The 19,819-nt window shown below is 37.8% G+C and overlaps 3 protein-coding genes across 3 annotated transcripts in view; all 3 read right to left on the reverse strand.

Moving 5' to 3' along the window:
- Positions 1 to 2,341: 2,341 nt before the first annotated feature.
- LOC140153576 (general transcription and DNA repair factor IIH helicase subunit XPD-like) overlaps positions 2,342 to 19,819 on the reverse strand; it is a 45,032-nt gene continuing 27,554 nt past the window's right edge. Inside the window, exons 14-21 of the mRNA XM_072176358.1 lie at positions 19,643 to 19,744; positions 15,543 to 15,606; positions 15,204 to 15,295; positions 13,986 to 14,181; positions 13,012 to 13,166; positions 5,688 to 5,747; positions 4,983 to 5,126; positions 2,342 to 3,828 (exon numbers count right to left, since the gene is read on the reverse strand). Of these exons, the coding sequence (XP_072032459.1) occupies positions 3,733 to 3,828; positions 4,983 to 5,126; positions 5,688 to 5,747; positions 13,012 to 13,166; positions 13,986 to 14,181; positions 15,204 to 15,295; positions 15,543 to 15,606; positions 19,643 to 19,744 (909 nt within the window). The 3' untranslated portion in view covers positions 2,342 to 3,732. The remainder of the gene's footprint in view (positions 3,829 to 4,982; positions 5,127 to 5,687; positions 5,748 to 13,011; positions 13,167 to 13,985; positions 14,182 to 15,203; positions 15,296 to 15,542; positions 15,607 to 19,642; positions 19,745 to 19,819) is intronic.
- LOC140151703 (uncharacterized) lies at positions 6,979 to 9,692 on the reverse strand. The gene is made up of 2 exons (XM_072174039.1): positions 8,933 to 9,692; positions 6,979 to 8,398 (listed from the first exon to the last, which is right to left on the reverse strand). The coding sequence occupies exons 1-2, from the start codon at positions 9,690 to 9,692 to the stop codon at positions 7,413 to 7,415; spliced, it is 1,746 nt and encodes a 581-aa protein (XP_072030140.1). The 3' UTR covers positions 6,979 to 7,412.
- On the reverse strand, positions 9,763 to 11,430 carry LOC140151942 (uncharacterized). The gene has a single exon (XM_072174247.1). The coding sequence runs from the start codon at positions 11,418 to 11,420 to the stop codon at positions 10,359 to 10,361; it is 1,062 nt and encodes a 353-aa protein (XP_072030348.1). The 5' UTR covers positions 11,421 to 11,430; the 3' UTR covers positions 9,763 to 10,358.

Raw genomic sequence — 19,819 nt, forward strand, 5'->3', positions numbered from 1 at the left:
TCTTAGCATTGTCCCAATTGATGACATGGTTTTGCTGGACCGCATGGTCCGCAATAGCGGACTTAGACTGTTCACTCGCTGATTGCTTGCGCGATTGTCGGGTATAGTTGGTTTTGTCTTTGACACCCTAGCCGTTTCTTTTTGGTGCTCATTCAGTCTAGTTTCAAATATGCGGCCCGTCTCCCCCACGGAGGAGTGTTTACAGTTAGTGCATGGGATCTCATATACACAGTCGGTGGTACTGAGTGGGTCAACTTTGTCTTTAGGATGCACTAGCATTTTACGGAGAGTGGTGTTCGGTTTCATGGCTGTCGCTATACCATGCTTTCTGAAGATTCGATTGGCTTTCTCTGCGAGTCCCTCTACGTACGGGATCACAACAAGTCCCTTTGTCTGATCCAGCAAAACCATGTCATCAATTGGGACAATGCTAAGATCTTGTGCAAAGAGTGCGATGCAAATACAAGAAGAATCAAAGAATCCATTTGGATCAGGAGAAGAGGCCCAACGTCATGAACAGAGACGAGGGGCCCACTTCCTTAGTCACGTGTATGATCCTCTCCTGGCTGATAAAACACCCTCGTCGGCCGGGATTCGTCCCAACCGAAGTAAGGATCAACTACCATCATTCTGATGATGCCTATCGACCATGATAGGCGAAACCGTCAATCGTGAGTTATATTTTGGTTTTGTTCAAATGAAATCATTTATAATGTTTACCAACAAACCTGATGAATCTATTTAGTGAAACAAGAGGATAGTGTAGAGAAAAGTTACAGGTGTTTTGAATAGATTCTGGTTAAAGCCATGTTATGATTTCTGTCAAGTTTTAATCTTGTCATTCGTCAAAATGATGAAAGAAGAATATCATTTAGTTACAAATAATATTAGTTATAACTGTCAGGAAGGGTTTCTGTCCATTTTAAGCCGAAATAACGAGGTAATGCGAGTTTAATGTGGGACTGAATGTTGTAATACAACTTCATGTAGACCCTCCCTCAGGTCCATGGATAACGACTGGTAATGTAGACTATAACATTAAAAACCAATCCAATAAATGGGGACTCGGGAGCGGTCACTGGATTTTAGTGTTCAACATAAGAGGTGTAATCAGTGTGGTGGCATCGATTTGTGGAGAAAGAGGAATTGGTTGTTGGCGCTGAGCATTTAGAAGCGGACTGGGGGGGTAAAGTACTTTGGCATATCTTTATAGGCCATATCATTCCATTATCCAGATTCCAGAGACCGAACTGAACCAAGACTGTGGGACAGTCTAAAGTCTAAACTTCATGTTGAAATTGCTCTATTAATATTATACAAACACAGCTAACTCCATTTAGGTGTACATGTAAGTTGTAAGTTAGGCCATGTATAAATATGCAAAAAATTAAGTTTGAAAAATGGAACACAGAATTAATGCCACAAGTTATTTGAAGTATTATCCAAAGAGCCAAAAACAATTGGCATTTTATTACAAAAGAAATACAAACTTCTTTTCACAAAATAATTGATATTAAACAGAGAATAACAACAGTTTTGTGCTATTTACAGTTACCAGCAAAGAAATACATTTTGTTTCTGGGGGTGGGAAAGTGCTGTGCCTTTAAAGCCATATTATAACATTTCTGTAAAAATAGATTAGTATTATTTTCCGAACAAGTGAGGTAAAGCAAAGAAAATTGGAATTTACTACTAGCACCAATGCATGTTACTCCAGCGGTTGTAATATGGTACGACCCTCTGGTGTGCGTATACTGTATGTGTGTCCCGCATGCCGTGTACGTACTGTGTTGTTATGCATGTTATGAACATCGCATACATGTTCGACTAATGTTTCCATCATAATAATAAAATGACGGTTCCTGCGTTTTATTCAAAATCTCGGATTTTGACAAAACTACAGCACTTAAAGGCTTGATTTTGGCAGAGCATCTTTGTTTACTAAAGTACATTACAATTGTGTAAAAACCAGAATTAAAAATTTTTTTGAGGGCATTCTCCTCAGCAAATGTTATAATATGGCTTTAACCCGTAAATAGGAGGTTGCTTAAAGCAGCAAGGTTTGACAAGTGGCAAAATGTCAAAAAAAAAAAAAAAAAAAAAAAACACCTTCAAGCCTATGATGGCAACAGCAAATTGGGGTATGCCCCTGCACTAACATCTTTATTTTGAAATACTGTCATGACCCCAACTGGATTGTGTTCTGTAGTTAATGTTGATGACAATTGCTACTATTTTTTCTTCATTTCTGTTGATGCCACTATGTTGTCATAAGCCAGTGTAAGTTGCATATACCCATAAACTGGACTATGTGTTTACTGTTGAATGCAGCTCCTGTTTTTTCTTCATATTTGTTGATAGCACTATGTTGTCATAAGCCAGTCCAAGTTGCTTACAGTACTACAGGTCCATATACCCATATACTGGACTATGTGTTATTGCTGATTCATAACCTCCGCGTATCACGCCATATGTGCGTCCCAATCAAATTGGTCATTAGATGATTTACGCACACTGCGGTGCACCGGCGCGGAGGTTATTGATATCCATCAATGACCTCCACGTATGCTTCGCGGTACAATGACTTCCACGTGTGCGCATCCGTTGCGCCGGAATACTTCACGCGCACGCAACTACCATATTTGCACATGGCGTGATTGCGTAGTGCTGTAATTGGTAAGTCCGTTTTAGCCTGTTCGACTTTTTGAAGGGCGAAATATACCTTTTGATAAAAATTGTTTATTTCAACAAATTTCACAGAATAAAATCTTGAGATTTGGTTGAGTGATGAGTTAAAAATAGCGGTTATGAATTCGGTTAATAACTTTGCATCAGTTATATATCGGGCATTGTGAAAAATCTAAACATTTTGCTTTGGACCTCGGAATATTCCTCGGTCGGGATATTCCTCGGTTCCAAAGGCAAAATGTTTAGATTTTTCACAATGCCCTCCAAATAACTAATGCGCAGTTATTAACCTATAATTGTTGCTCCTGTTTTTTGTTCATATCTGTTGATAGCACTATGTTGTCATACGCTAGTCCGAGTTAACGAGTTGCTTACAGTACTACAGGACCATATATATACCCATAAACTGGACTATGTGTTACTGCTGAATGCAGCTCCTATTTTTCCTCTCTTCATTTCTGCTGATAGCACTATGTTGTCATAAGCCAGTGCTTACAGTACTACAGGTCCATATACCCATATACTGGACTATGTGTTATTGCTGATTGTTGCTCCTGTTTTTTGTTCATATCTGTTGATAGCACTATGTTGTCATATGCTAGTCTGAGTTCACGAGTTGCTTACAGTACTACAGGACCATATATATACCCATAAACTGGACTATGTGTTGCTGCTGAATGCAGCTGTTTTTTTTCCTCTTCATTTCTGCTGATACCACTATTTTGTCATACGCTAGTCCGAGTTACGGTACTACAGGACCATGTACCCATAAACTGGACTACGTGATCCTGCTGAATGCAGCTCCTGGATCAAAAACCATCCACACACTATGTGTGTTGTAAAATAATGTTGCTCCGGTGTTTTCCTATTATTATTGCAAAATATATATAGGGCACTACAGAACACACAGCACCTTACACAACAACTGGATCAAACCCATTAATGGATTATAATGTGTGCTGCATGTTCCTGTTTACCCCTCATTTCTACTGATGGCTATAAGTTCTCGCATCTGAGTTGCTTGCATTACACCTGGATCTTCCATTACTGGATTATGTGAGTTGTTTGCTCCAGTTTTTTCCTCATTTCTGCTGATTCCAGTTGCTCCAGGGTCAGAAGTGACAAGCCAAGTTGGTCTTCCTGTAATATAAAATCAGAAAATATTAACATAATATTCATCGCATAAGGGAACAAACCAAAAGTCTCATGATGTCATATAAGCAAAAGTGCTTTCATTAGGAGGCTGACCCCACCCATTCCTCCCAGAAATGTAAGTGTGAAATCTTTGACTAATATATTTTTTTAACAAACATAATCTAACTTTTGGACCCTCTCCCCTAATGAAAAAGCTTTTGTTTATAGGATGTCATCAAAATTTTGAGTTTGTTCCCTCAGATATGGGATGTTTACATAATACAGACCTGCCAACCCACCGAAGTTAGAATGAGGGACATTGAGACCAAAACCTTGTACATGTACACAAACCAGGTACCAACAAATTCAAAGACTAAAAGGCCCGGGCTAAAAGGTGTGCAATACTTTCAGAATTCAGAGAAAGTTTTGCAGGTCTGAATTTATCACAATAGACTAAAGAGAATGCTATTCGCGACGAGCACGGTTCAGCCATTATGCACTATGAGCGGGGAGAGCGTCGAACTGGCAGCATACATGAAAGGAAGAATTATGTAACCTTACACAGAGCGTTATGACTAGTTCAATTCCCATTCATGTATGCTGCCAGTTCGAGGCTCTCCCGCACATAGTGCATAATGGCGAACCATCTAAGTAGCTGAATAGCAAATTTTAAAGAGACATTTTCATCATTTTCTGCTGTTCTTACATTTAAATTTGCCATCACTGAAATTTTCAGAAAACAGGACTGTCCCTCATTTTCACTTTGGTAAACCCCAAATGAGGGACAGTTGGCAGGTCTGATACTATTTCACTACATTAGACACATGCTGTTTAATGGCTGTTTCAATCACAAACTACTACAGACCATGTATCAACAGTCAAAGTCCCTGTGCATTGTATGATGTGAATTCTCGCATATTCATGAGGGCCGATTGTTTGATCGTGTTGCGTCTAACAATCACGCCAGCGTTGCATTGTAAAAATAAGACAATTTGTGTTGAATTTGGCCAAAAATTTTGAATTTTGGTATATATATCGATGGTTCCAAACAAAAATTATTATATTGATAGGTCCATTTTCAAATTCTCAGTGGCACACCCTACCCAAACCAAACTTGAGTACCCCCTGGGGAGGTATATGCCATTCATGTTACTACTCACATGCTTGAAGGGCTGTGCCATCTGTCTGAGAAACTTCTTACAGATCTGTACGGATTCATCCGTTGTGAGATTACACAGGCTATCCTTCATGTATTCTTGGATCCACTTGGGCAGCTTGCCACGCTTGTCTGATCTCCCAAATCTCTGCAAGGAAAAATATTTAACATGCAAGATGCTGGTTTGTTATGCTTCATCTTGATAAGGCCCCCCCCAAAAAAAAGGATGTTCAAAGCTTGTGAGGATTTTAAAATCCAATGTGGAATGCCCTCTTGACTCAAAAATAATAAGTTTGAGAAAAGTTTAGATGTTCGGAATTTTCAAAATTTAAATATTTTTCATGAGAAAAGTTGAGATGTTCGGAATTTTCAAAACTGAAATATTTTTCAGTAATTTAAAGTGTTAATTACACAAATCTTCCAATAAATGCTTTTAAAACATATTCTGCCAATATTTTTGTACAAAAAAAAAAAGGTCAATTTTCTATTTTCATTTTTTGCCTAATATATAGAAAACAATTCTCATTGCATCATTAGTGTATTGGTAAATTGCCTTACTTTTTGTGAAAGCTTTACTGTAAATGGTATTTACACCAATAATTTAAAGTCAAACAGATCTCATACAGTAACAGTAGCGTATTATGTTTTGAGACATGAAGTCTTTCCACTTTGAAAAGTGACGAGTTATCCCATGGTAGAAAATGCTCACCTTATCTGCAAACACCATGACACCATAGTCGGTCTTTCCTCTCATAGCTCGACCAACACACTGTAATAACAAAGTATAACAAATAGCACAAAGATTTGAAGTCATTCAAGTCTCACAGCAAGGCAAGGTGGGCAGTGTACAAATTAAGAAAATAAATCATGTTATCCGGCGCAGGCTTCCCGTTAGTGTGCGTCATTGCGTCCAGACGCGTATTTTACAAATTTGGACGCAAGTTCACATGGCTAATCAAGTATTTTGCGTCCATGTCACATGCATGTGGACGCAGACAAAACTTCAAAATCTAATCATTAATTGATGATAAAAATACGAAATTTTTATTCTTTTATATTTTTAAGATAATAAAAGCCCCAAAATTTTGACCCACCTGCTTAAGAATTGTAGTAAAATCTGTAATATTTGTAAATGCAACGTCAGGAAATCGTGCACTTTTTGCAAGCTTTCCGTACGATCGCTGTTTGATGGGAAAGTTCCCTGTCCCCATTGATGCTTTGTTTACAGTAAACAAAGCATCTAACATATACATGCGGCTAACGTGCAGTTAATGTTTGTTTAATTATTTATCACAAGCTGACAATATTCAGTTTTTAATGTTTTAAGTTTATTTTCTTATAAATAATCTATGTTTGCTTTATTAGTATTATTGTTACGATAAATAAAAGCAATTTTAAAGACAAAATCCAAATGATAACCTTTTTTTGTATTATTTGTGGCAGCGCGTGTTTTAGCTTTATATAGCATCAACAACATGTTTTAAAATTTAAGAATCCCGGAAGTAAAAGTACGAAAATTTGCGCATGTTTTTGCAGCTGTTTCTGAGCACGTTTCGGACCAAAACTGACACAGAAATGAGAAAAATGAAAAGATTAAATGAGAACTTACCTGTTTGAAATTTAATCTTGATTTTATGAGAAAGAGCGACGAGAGATAACGTGAGATACCAGATCTTAATGTGACGTCATACTTAAAAGCAAATAATGATGCCGGATGCTAAAGTGAAATGAAAAGATATGAAATTAAGAGAACTATCTTCTACCTAATATTAAACAAGAAAGGGTGGGAGCGGAGGGCACGTTATCTCTCGCTCGCTCTTTCTCATAAAATCAAGATTAAATTTCAAACAGGTAAGTTCTCATTTAATCTTTTCATTTTATTTCGAAATCTCGCGAGAGATTCCGTGAGACTTGAAAGCCCATCAGGCATCATTATTGTCAAGTAAACCAATGTCATCCGAAAAATGTACAGATGAAATAATCTACAATCACTGCTAATGTAAATTTTTCAACAATTTTATATCTCAAACACATATTTTTGTGCAGTTTCAAGTACAAACTTTATACAAAAATCATACTTTATGTTGTTCAGTCCATGTCTCAACAGTTTGTAACACCTTAACTTGGGTTTCAGTAAGTAATGCCATATAATTTTGGCAGGTTTCAACATATAGAACTTAATTACATGGTCATTGTCAAATGTTGTGTGCTTTCATTTTTAGCCCAAAAAATACTAATCAACTTTTTAACTCATGCAGAACTTTGCATACAGCACCAAACATCTTTCAGTAAGTTTTAACTTGAATGTGCTGATTAAGGCTAATAACATCATATCAAACATCTACATATTTGCAACTGCATACACCAATTTATGTTAATGTTTTGTACAACCTGTACTGTGTGCAGTAAAGAAAGTTTAGTCCAAATTTAAGCTCTATGTGGTTTTTAAGTTCTTGTTCAGGAAGGGTCTTGCTATTCCCGTTTGCTTTCCTTCCAGTGGCTTATCATAGTATTTGCGAAAGGTTCTTTCATTGGACCATCCTGCTGCTTTAAGGATGAGGGATATGGGTACGCCAAGTTTATCAGCAGCAGATGTCGCTGCAGCCCTTGTAGAGTGTGGTTTGAAGCGTGAAATGTCAACCCCTGCATCCTTCATTACTAGATTGATCCACCTAGAGATACTGTCCTTGCTGACTGGTTTGTGAGGTTTTTTGAAACTAATGAACAATTGCTTCGCTTTACCGCGCAATTTTTGTGTTCTGTAAATGTAGTGCTTAAGATAGGTCACAACACAGAGACGCCGATCTACAGCATAGGCTTGAAGTTTTACAGTTAGTCCACCTTTTCCGGGCCGACTCTGTTTGATCAACCCTGTGATCTGAAAATTCGCAGTACTGCCACTGTAGTATAAACTGTCCAAACATAGTTTATGTATTGTTTGTGATCTTTGAGCACTGACTAGTGCTATTAGCATAACCAGTTTTAATGTGAGATCTTTGAGGCTCAACACATTAGCAGGGGCAAGTTTGCGTAAATAGTTGAGCACAATTTGCACATCCCAGATAAATTCATAGCGAGGAACTGGAGGTCGTTTTGTGTAGACTCCTTTCATAAACCTAGTAACCAGAGGGTGAGTACCTACAGTGAATCGCCCTGCCTGTAGAATTACAAGCGAAGACAGAGCACTGCGTGCGACATTCAAGGAATTATATGTAAGTCCTTCCTTGAAAAGTTGTGGCAAAAAAATCAGAACCTGAACTGCATCCGTCTGCATTGGATCAATTTGTTTGCTATTGCAAAATCGTAGCCACTTGCGGATGTAAACATGGTATTGCGACTTAGTGGAACTGCGCCATGAGGACAAAATAATGTTTGTAGTTTCTTCTGGTACACCTGTGTCTTGGATGGACTTCGGACAACCTGCAAGCAAGTAAAATGAGCTTAGTGTTAAGTGGGTGCAATTCCCCTGATACAGGTTGGGTAAGGAGTGACCTGGTGTTTGGTAAAACGATAGGATCTTGTATGAGCAAGCTAAGCATTTGTGGGAACCATGACTGTGTAGGCCATTTGGGCACTATGAGCAGTCCTTCAGCTTCATCTTGAATAATCTTTTGGAGACATCTCCCAATAAGACAAAACGGTGGGAACGCATAAAAATCCAAAGTCCCCCAGTCAAGACATAGGGCATCTACTGCTTCTGCTCCTGGATCTGGGAGCCATGACACGTATCTAGGAAGTTGAGCATTGTTTCTGGATGCAAATAAGTCAATTGTAGGTTTAAATTCCAAGCACAGATCCCGAATATTTCCCTATCTAGCATCCATTCTGTCTCATCGGCAAAGACTCTCGACTTCCTGTCAGCTATGACATTTTGTACCCCTGGAAGATGTACAACAGATATCCATATATTTCTATCTATACACCACTGCCACAATTGCTTAGCTAGCTCATTACAATCCTGGGACTTGGATCCCCCCATGTGGGCAATATAGGCCACCGCTGTGGTGTTATCAATGGATATTCTGACATGTTTGTTACTCATATTTCGGCAAAAAGCTTTCAGTACAAAAAACGCTGCTAAAAGTTCAAGGTAGTTAATTTCATTTCTTTCAGCTATGGAAGCTTCATTTGCATTCCATCTACCCCCAATATGAGTGGTGCCATCACTTCCGCCCCAGCCTTGACCTGAAGCATCAGATGTGAGGTAAACCTCTGGTTTGGGCCTGTATATGCATGAATAAGCAGTATCAACATTATCTATCCACCATTGCAATTCTCTTTTTGCCTTATTGGAAATTGTCATGTATCTATCGAAATGGCCGTGGTTGGCTTTTAAGGCTCGAATTTTACCCCGCTCAAACAAACGGTAGTAAAGTGCTCCGTACTGTACTGCCGGCAATGCAGCAACTAGTTTACCAATTACCCTGGCTACTGTCTTGATGGTATGTCTATCATTATCCAACAAATTATTACAAACCATTTTAATATCGAGCTTCCTTGCTGTGGGTAGAGACACTGTCATTTCATTTGAGTTTATCTTGAACCCCAAATATACAATTTCTTGTGTGGGAGTAAACACCGATTTTTCAGGGTGGATTATAAACCCTAAAGTTTCCAGAAATTTTGCAGTGTCTCGTACAGATCTAGCAGCTTGCTCTTCCGTGCGTGCTATCAGCAGCGAGTCATCAATATAAGCTGTAATCACATGACCCATTGATCTAAGTTTTGCAAGTGGGGTTTTAAGAGCTTGGTAAATAAGCGTGGCCCCCACTGTACCCATTTGGCATGGCTTTAAAAGTGTATAAACTATTATTCCAGTAAAACTTGAGAAATTTTCTGTCACATTCTGCAATGGGGACAGAATAATATGCATCTCGGAGGTCGAGAGAGGTCATGTAGCAATCCTTGGTAATGAGTGATCTGGCTGTTGCAAATGTATCCATCTTAAAATGATTTTTTGCAACACTTTCATTTAATTTTGACAGGTCTAGTATCATTCTGTGACCCCCGTCTTTCTTTTCCCTTGTAAAAATGTTGGAAAGAAATTGGCCAGGTTCATGGTCAGAAAGGGCAATGACCTCTTTTGAAATAAGCTTGTTTATTTCTTCATTTACAGCCGTTTCTTCCTCTGAACTTAATTTATATGGAACAGGGAACCCATGCTGAACCGGTTTTAGATTGTGTTCAAATTCCAATTTATGCCCTGAAATAGCTTCTAATATTCGTGTATCGGAAGTTATTTTTTCCCAATTGCTACAAAAATGCCTCAAACGACCACCGACAGGCGCATCAATCTGTATGTCGTCTAATTTATACAATAAATATGAATCTTCATACTGTACATGTATAACACTTTCAGACTCACCTACCTCTTCTGCTTTTAGTTCTTGGTGTTTTTTGGTGAGTTGCTGGATGTCATGGTGCTTGGTTTTTGGCTCTGCCGTGCTTGGTACTGGCCATGGTTGTTGTACTGGCCTCGGTTGTAATACTGGCCTCGGTTGTAGTAAGGGAATTGTCTGTGGGATCTGTTCTTTCCCCCTAAAAAAGAACCTTTACCGGCACCCCATCCTGCAGCTGCAGCTGCTGCATGGAAACTCTGTCTTGCATGCGATCCACCTCTGTTCTTGTAGTTTGTGTACGGCTTAAAGCGGGCATTGCCTTTGGGAAAGTTACTGCCATAATTATAGCCCTTTGTCACCCCAGACGTTGCCTTTGATTCCTCTTGGAGCTCTTTAACTTTCTTGCCCAGTTCATCACCAAACAACAGAGAGTAATGTTCTCTACTGTGCTTCACTTGCCGCATTCCGCGCTCCAATACAGGTGACTTGCAAAGGTGATGGTATTGTGGGTTTAGGTCTGGTTTGAGCAGATCTCTGCGCAGGCAATTTAGCTCAAAAGCCGCATTAGCTACTAGCGTAAACCCATCAACTATGTCCTGATTTAACTTTGACGTTTTCATTTTGGCCAATGCAATAAGGCCTTTCACTAAGGGCTTTCCCACTCTTTGTAGTTTTAAGTCACGAGAACGTGACTTAGTTGGAATGTTAGCCCAGATCTGAGGATTTACCATCGGAGTCTGGAGCGAATCACAGTTCTTAGGACATTTGTGTCGATCCATAGCCTCTTTAAGCTTGGATTCCTCAAGCTTGTAAGTCATTTCATGTACGAGGGATTTTGCAATATCACCTCTAATGTTTGGTCCGTCATCAAAGTCCACTGCAAACATTGCAGCAAATCCCAGATCTTGGCTGGAAGTGACAGTTTCTGTACCTGGTGTGGCATCATCAGACGGTCCATGAAAATTATCAATATCATGATCAGTTTGCATATTCCAAGACTGTGTCTCATCATTCATCATGACCTCTTGCGTATCATCATCGGAATCACTGATTTGGTGACCCCCAATTGCACCACCAGTTGCGGTAACAGAATCTGTTGACATTTTGTCATCATCATCATCATGCATTAGGCGCTCGCCGCGCCCAGAATGCTATGTTGGAACACTTTATTCTGTTCAGCTTGTTGTGCTATGAGCTGTTCCAAATCGTCATTCGTTGGCCAAGTTGGCCGTGACTATCATCAGTTGGCTTTTTAGCCTTACTAATTGCTACCTTTTTCTTTATAGGAGCTTGCGGTTCATTTGCCGACGCACCATTTTTTGAGGTGCTCGGATTTCCGCTGCCGGTTGCCGAATTCGGCACCCCGGGCGTATCCATTTTCTCACGTGGAGATGCATTTTTGTTCGATTTCTTGGTCGAAATGTCGACAGTTTTAGACACCGCTTTGGGTGTACCTTTACTGTTCAATTCGGTTTTATCTGCCATTCTTGGCTAAAATTCTCTTTCAGTGAAAGGTCGAATTTTTTGCAGAAATTCGCAGTGATTGCGAGACGTACTGTTTCAGTACTAACAAACGCAACGATTATGACGTCACATTCGCATCTGGTATCTCACGGAATCTCTCGCGAGATTTCGAAATAAAATTATCATAGCGATTGCAGATGGAATATCACGGCGAAAATGCACTTTTATCTTATCAATTTGATGAAGTGTACACCCGGGGTACAGGTACGTGTGTTACCAACAAGGGGCTGCCGTTCTGATCATGACCCACATTTAAAAATCCTTAACGGGAACCCTGATCCGGCGGATGACCAGGTCATGAAATCTGGTCATCCGCCAGAGTTTTTGGTAATCCGTATATATCCGCCAAAATTGTGATTTAATAAAATATCATAACTACTAATAACTTAAGTACTCAAAATTAAAGAAAAGACACAAATCAATACAAAATTCAGTGTCATAAGAATCTAAAATCTAAGTTTTTGGCTGATGTCAAAGCCTCATCATCATCACAGGCGCCGCTATTGCTCCCACAAAGCCACAGTACTAGTTTGGACTGAAAGAAGGCCATACAGCGCACACTCAAGCCCTAACTAATTATGTGGGGATGTGGTGGTTTGAAACTTCAAAGCTTTGAGGAGTACGAAGACTAGATAGAACTGGACAGCAATGTTATTTTTCGTATTAAAAAGCTTAATAAAATATCGGGACTAAGTCATTTTTCATGTTTTATACTGCATGAAGGTGAAAAAAGTGTGGGTGTCCAACGGATAACCTGCAGTGAATTTCTGGTTATCCGTCAGCAAATCTGGTAGTCAGGACTACCAGATTACCACTTAATTTGTACACTGAAGGTGGGTAGAATTAATACTTTGATGAAGTCTGCCTTTAGGTACAATGGATTATTCCATCTAAAATTCACACTCCCCTTTGGAAGATTTCAGAAATATCTTCTACAGGGGGAGTATGAATTTCAAATGGAGTATACACATCAGGCAGCTCCATTTGAATTTCATACACCCCCTGTTTTATTGTTTTCTGGGTATCGTATCAAATGAGGTGTCAAAATGCGCAGAAATAAATTCTGCTTCAAACGCATTTTACAGATTTCTAATACAATAGCCCCTTTTTGAATAATGGCCATTATTTAAGGGGGTTTAGTTACTTTTTTTGAGATGTTTATTCGTTTACCTGAGCAGCATGTCTCATGGCATCAAATGTCAAGAAATCATTTTCTCTGATCTGGAACTGATCCCTGAGGTATTCTAAGCGAGCCTTTAAGATACGTGATTGAGTGTATACATATGGGATGCCAAACATGATCACAGCTCTTCCATAATGGTGGTCTGTAAAGGAAGAAAGGAAATTGATGTTACTTAAAGAGGAAGCCCTTCCAGAGCAATTCTTTTGGGGTGAATCAAACCTCCCTGGTTATCAAATTAATCAGTGACAAGGTTATCTCTGAATTTGACAGACGCTAATTGATGTTTTGATGTTATTGCATCAATGATAAGCACCATTACAGTTGTGACCTGTAAAGTGTGCTGAGGCTTGTGGATCAACGTCTAGGCGTTGTGCCTGTGCGTAGCGCACTATAAATCACTGCGCTTTTTTTTTTTTTTTTTTTTTTTTTTTTGATTTTGCAGTAAATTGATATATACTGGTAGAATGTCAAAACCACTGGTGTAGCCAGGGTATGTAAAGGATTTACACTGCAACAGAATGGAAAAAGTTTGAAATGGACATCTTCATGGTCTACTCTTTAACTAGGCATGAACAGGACAGCAATTTCATGTTAAAGTCAATCATAACAATTGATGTATCAAAGTTAAAGTTTGTTCAGCTTATATAAGGAGAAAAAAATAAAGACTCATAACTATGTGTATTGATATAGGATGGCTGGTTGTGTGTTGCGTAATGCGTGACGGGTACACGCTAATGTGAATTTATGTGCGCCTACCAACTCCCGCAGTAACAGAAGCTGAATATTAATATCACCTTATATGAGCTGAATAATTATTTATTGTTAAATTACACATCATAAATTCTACATTTGACTGAAACACCACCAAAATACAATTGCTTGTTTCTGAGATGCAAACATTTGTATTGTTTCTTAAAAATCGGCAAACAAGAGACGGCGCATACCCAATAGTTTCACTTACCAAAGTCAATTCCCTCGGATACTTTGCCCCTAGCAACAGAGAGTAAGATGGCTCCTCTTCCATTTTCACAAGCCCTGTGGTAGTTATACAATGCTACACTGGTCTCTGCCGCATCCTGAGTCTCAATGAATAGCAACTTGTTCTTCTGGATGTTGTCTATGATGCCTTGCTCGTACCAATTAGCTACTATGGATTCCTATACATATAATGATATTATTCAAATACAAAAAAATGAAAAATAAAATTGACCAAAAGATGTATTATTTGTGTATTAAAAAAAAGTGGGGGCTGGTAGCCTAATTGATAGGGCATCCGTCTAGAGATCGGAAGGATATGGGTTTGAATCCCATGCAGGCACATTTCCTTGCTTGTTTTTCAAGCTGGGGTGTGTGCCGGTCTGGATTTGTGTTAGTTGTCTTGTTTAATTGTAACACTTTGGGTTGGTAAACTGTTCTTTCTTTCTTATTAATCATATTCAGTTTCCTCTTGTAGCGAGCAATCGTTGCCCATTGTGTTCATTTGTTCTTGTGCAGGATGCATAGCCCCATTACCTATTTTACATATGGTTAAAGTTACTTCTTACACAACTAATCACACAGCAACTTTAACCTGATGAGGTGATTGTATAGAAATGACTGAAATTTGTTTTGAAACTATCAAATATTGGTCTTGTGCCCTGGTCTCTTCCTATCATGGCATTTCTACTAAAATCATGCTAGTGCCATTCACAAGCCCATTAGTGCATTGTGGGTATAGATCCAGGAATTTAGAAAATCATGCATGCATGAAAAGTTCGTAAGCTTACTGATACTTTATTATGATTAAATGCGGCTGTGTTCCTGCTATGTGCAAGCTATGTTTCATCTCAAAATAAACTCTAAAATTATGTAGTAATACCGCATATCTTCACATATTTAGCTGTTTACAATGATTGGGACCACAATGCAATTCATGCATACCAATGCATTGGCTCGCTAATTATGCTAATTCTTCACATTTGCCCTGAAAATGTTCCTTTTTTTTACACGGATGCATAAATGGGACGATATTCGACATTGTATACAAGTTTGAAGAAAATCCACAACCTAATCCAATAGGGTTACTCCCCTTTAACAGAAGTAAGAAATATTGTTGGCACCATACATTGTACGTCAACAATTCTTGAATAACGGATTCTATTTGATTATAATTTATTCATAATATACAGCTATGACTTACCATATAGACATAACTTGTGAAAAAGCACACAATCCCATCAGGCACTATTGATGACAACTCCACAAGAAGGTTACCATAGTTACGAATCACAGCTGGAATAGATACATAAATCCAATCAAATTTTGTTTATATGAAGAACAGTACATAAATAAAACAAATCAAATCTTTTTTTTTTTTTTTTATGAAAGGGAAAAATCCTGTATTAGTTTGCTCCTTCTTATAAAATACTTCTATATCTTCTTTTCAAGTCTACTAAAGCCATCTTTTCTTCTTGCTGGTTTATTATTTTGAAATTTTAATGATTCTCCCCTGTTCATTTAAAAGTAAAATGGCACTTACCAATATCTTCTCTGCTCTCAAATTTGGATGTCATTGCAACCTGGTCATTGCCTCTACCAACAATCTGAAAAATAAAAATGATATTTATCAGATTTTATGGAAGAAACTATATTTTATTACGTTTTAGTTGTCATTATCAAATCACTGACTTAAACCTATACTTAAGAAATCCTAGCCGCCATGGGAAATACCTCTATGCACCCTAACACCCACCCACCACTGCCATCACTCTCTTCTTTACAGACAAGCAGGTAAAATGCCCTTGAATCAAAAATATCCATAATCAAGAAATCTGGCGTTACAGTTGATCAACCCTAATGCAGACATGCCAACTTTGAAATCCAGATTTACGTACTCAGAAGAACAAAAATCCGTATTTTGCACCCTAAAACCGTATTTTTAAAAAATGTACCTTTTGCATACCTGCCAACCCCAGAAACCCCAAAAGTAGAACACATAATTGCGAGGGAGCACTTGTGCGACCAAGCACGAACGTCCGGGGTCCAGGGGCCCACCTTACAATTTGCAATCAATTTTGGCAATACCAAAGAACCATTCCATCAAAGTAATAAATCAATACAGAAAGATGCTTCCTTTACGAGTTATCACTCATTGAAAGTGCTACTTTGCTATACTTTACATGGAAAGCAGCCATCTTAAAGTTGTCATATTTCCTTAATTACATGACTGATCAAGCTGATTGTCGGATATGTGATGCACAATTAAAAATTAATTATTAAGGGTTCATACCACTAAATCCGTGTGTGAAGCGGTGTCCGGTAAAAGTTTATCACGACTATAGTCCCAACTTTGCATAAAAAATGTGCAAAATCGGTACAATATTAACAATTTTAGTGTTGCAAATCGTGTTTTGCTAGAACTTGTGAATGTGATCTCTACTAATTTGAACAGAAAACGCGAAATTTGAGTGATGTTTACGATGATGAGCGCATGAACACACGAGGTCAAAACGCGGTTAGCAGTCAGACGTAAACACGGGAAAATCGGGTCTTTTTATATAGCGCTATTTTTCTCAAAAAGTAGACCTAAAATATGGTGTCATTTTCAGATATGTTATGCAGAATTTTGTTCTGATTAAAATGATATCAAATATATATTTCAAAGTAAGACGTAACTCGACTTATAGCCTAAAAACGTGACCCCTGTTTTGCACGTAAAGTCTATGGAAAGCTATTTGGTGGCATGTACCCTTTAAGGAGCAATTCCATGCGTTTTCCGCGCGTCTTTATCTATTTAAAATGCACGAAGAAAGAGGAGGACATCAACAAGCGCGTTCATGGACGCCGCCAGGTTTTTTCGCTGTATGTGCGTTTGCCGCGAATAGGCCTGCTTTTATTTCCAATTTAATAAAAGTTCCGATTTTGGTAGAAGTTTGAAACCTTTTGATACGAATAAAGAAGAGTTCTAAAATATTGAAAAAATTGTTTATTGGTGTTTAAATTACAAAGAAGTTTTTCAATTTCATTGTTATTTTTTAACAAATTTTTTTGTCATTTAAACTCAAGTTTTGGCCTTCAATTTTAATAAAATTACATAAAAAATTAGATTTAAGATATTTAAGTTTCTAGTTTGCTTTATTTATACCACTGTCCAGTATTTTAAATTGTTATAACATTCAAAGTTTAATTTATATTAATATTTAATTTCAAATAGCCATTCATTACATTTGCTTTTTGGACAAAACGGGTTAAAAGTGACGATGGAGGGGGGGGGGGGGGTAGGCCTACTTGATTGACATTTTTTGTCTTTTTAAATATTCTGCAGGTACTGAGAATGTTTTAATTTTGAAGTTATGCACTTGCAAAAGATGTTCAAAGAACGTTTACTATTAACATCAATTAATATCTTCATGAAAATAGCAAATCAGCAACCATTGTGCATTCATGTGCATCAAAATGACCAAAAATGGCAATTGTCGGCTATCATGCTTGTGCTTGAAATCGGCATCCTGTCTAAAGTATGAAAGAAAATAACCCAAAATTTCTTACAATTAATTCAAAATGCAGTGAAAAAGATAACAAAATCATTTTCAAGGCCTAAAAACGATGTTTTAGCCTCTTCAAGGGTTCATACCACTAAATCCGTGTGTGACGCGGTTTCCGGTAAAAGTTTATCACGACTATAGTCCCAACTTTGCATAAAAAATGTGCAAAATCGGTACAATATTAACAATTTTAGTGTTGCAAATCGTGTTTTGCTAGAACTTGTGAATGTGATCTCTACTAATTTGAACAGAAAACGCGAAAATTTGAGTGATGTTTACGATGATGAGCGCATGAACACACGAGGTCAAAACGCGGTTAGCAGTCAGACGTAAACACGGGAAAATCGGGTCTTTTTATATAGCGCTATTTTTCTCAAAAAGTAGACCTAAAATATGGTGTCATTTTCAGATATGTTATGCAGAATTTTGTTCTGATTAAAATGATATCAAATATATATTTCAAAGTAAGACGTAACTCGACTTATAGCCTAAAACGTGACCCCTGTTTTGCACGTAAAGTCTATGGAAAGCTATTTGGTGGCATGTACCCTTAAAAGATTTGGTGACCTCAGTCAACCTTTGACCTTGTATGTGACCTTTGACCTCACGAAATTGGGTAAAGTATGTAAACCAAACAAATTGACATTTTCTTGAAACATTGGGGTTTGTTACTTCTAATGTTGTTAGAAGTATGCTTTGTTAAATCTTTCAAGTTCAGAAAATCATTGATCATCATCTGAATCATCATCATAGTATCAGTCTGTAGGCCTAATATCGGGTTTTGTTCATGTTTTCAAAAAAAAATTAAACAGTTTAATGCCAATGTCAATTAGAAGACTGTACTGGGTATAGCAGTTATCTATGCATGGTTAAAGAAAAATATTAAAAATATTAATGTGCCACTGGGTGCACCATTGAGAAAACAAAGTCGGAAAGCATCTTGCAGGCTTATTCTTTTGCAGACCTAAATAGTTAACTAAATACTTCCAGAAGACATAGCATGATGTGTAGCAGTTAGATGAAGATGTTTAATAAAAAATATTAATGTGCATGAAAAATCCGCAAGTCGGGAGAAAATTCTTTCGGAAACCATCTTGTATAGGCCTATAAATATTTCTTTAATGTGCATGCATCGTGCGAAAGTCGGAAGTAAAAGGTGGTTGGAAACCTTCTTGTAGGCTTATTCTTTTGTACCAATAGAGCTAAATAGGGAAATAAATACCTTTAGAAGACATAGCATTAGGTGGCTAATAAAAATATTAATGTGTATGAAAAATCTGCAAGTCAGAAGAAAATTATTTCGGAAACCATCTTGTAGGCCTATTAAATATTTCTTTAATGTGCATGCATGGTGCGAAAGTCGGAAGTAAAAGGAGGTCGGAAACCTTCTTGTAGGCTTATTCTTTTGCACCAAAAGATCTAAATAAGTTAACTAAATACCTTCAGAAGACATAGCATTAGGTGGTTAATAAAAAATATTAATGTGCATGAAAAATCTGCAAGTCAGAAGAAAATTATTTCGGAGAGCATCTTGTAGGCCTATTATAAAATAATTTTTTAATGTGCATGCATGATCGAAAGTTGAGAGAAAAACGATGTAGGTAACCACTTTAACCGGTACTGTAACAGACCAAGAAAGTGATCTAATGATACCAGTAATTCAGTCGGTAGTCTAATCTTGCAACTGTTTATCTTTTTAAGACACAACATTTTATTATTTTGGTCAAAATTCTGGAATTCCGTATTTTTTTGGAGGTGACCGTACTACCGTATTTTTCACGTTTTACCGTACAAAATATGGTGAAACCGTACTAGTTGGCATGTCTGCTAATGGCCACAAGCGGCTATGGGACGAACAGGTAATCTCTGTATTTTCTTGTCAACGTAACCCTAACCCTAACTCTTACCCTAACCCCCCAATTAGATGTAGATTGACAAAATAGCAGTCAACGGATTACTGGTTACTGTGCGACAACAATAGGTTACCTGTCACCCTGTAGCCGCTTCTCTAACGCCCAGGCCTAAAAAATACAATTCTATTTCTTATGGAAATGTTACAATATGGCTTTTATAAACCGTATGTATGAGTACTTACAATTGGACAGATACAGTTCCTTGCCAGTGTCATTGTGAAAGATGCCATGGTAACGGGCCGAAAGTCAAGAATCTTTGGATACATGTCAAGAGGTGAAAGGGTCTGCAACAAAAGAAACATATTAAGCCAATTAAGCAAAATAACCCAAAATTTATTGCTAAGGACAATTTTAAATGT

The sequence above is a fragment of the Amphiura filiformis genome, chromosome 5 (assembly GCF_039555335.1).
Source record: "Amphiura filiformis chromosome 5, Afil_fr2py, whole genome shotgun sequence".
NCBI classification, from domain to species: domain Eukaryota; kingdom Metazoa; phylum Echinodermata; class Ophiuroidea; order Amphilepidida; family Amphiuridae; genus Amphiura; species Amphiura filiformis.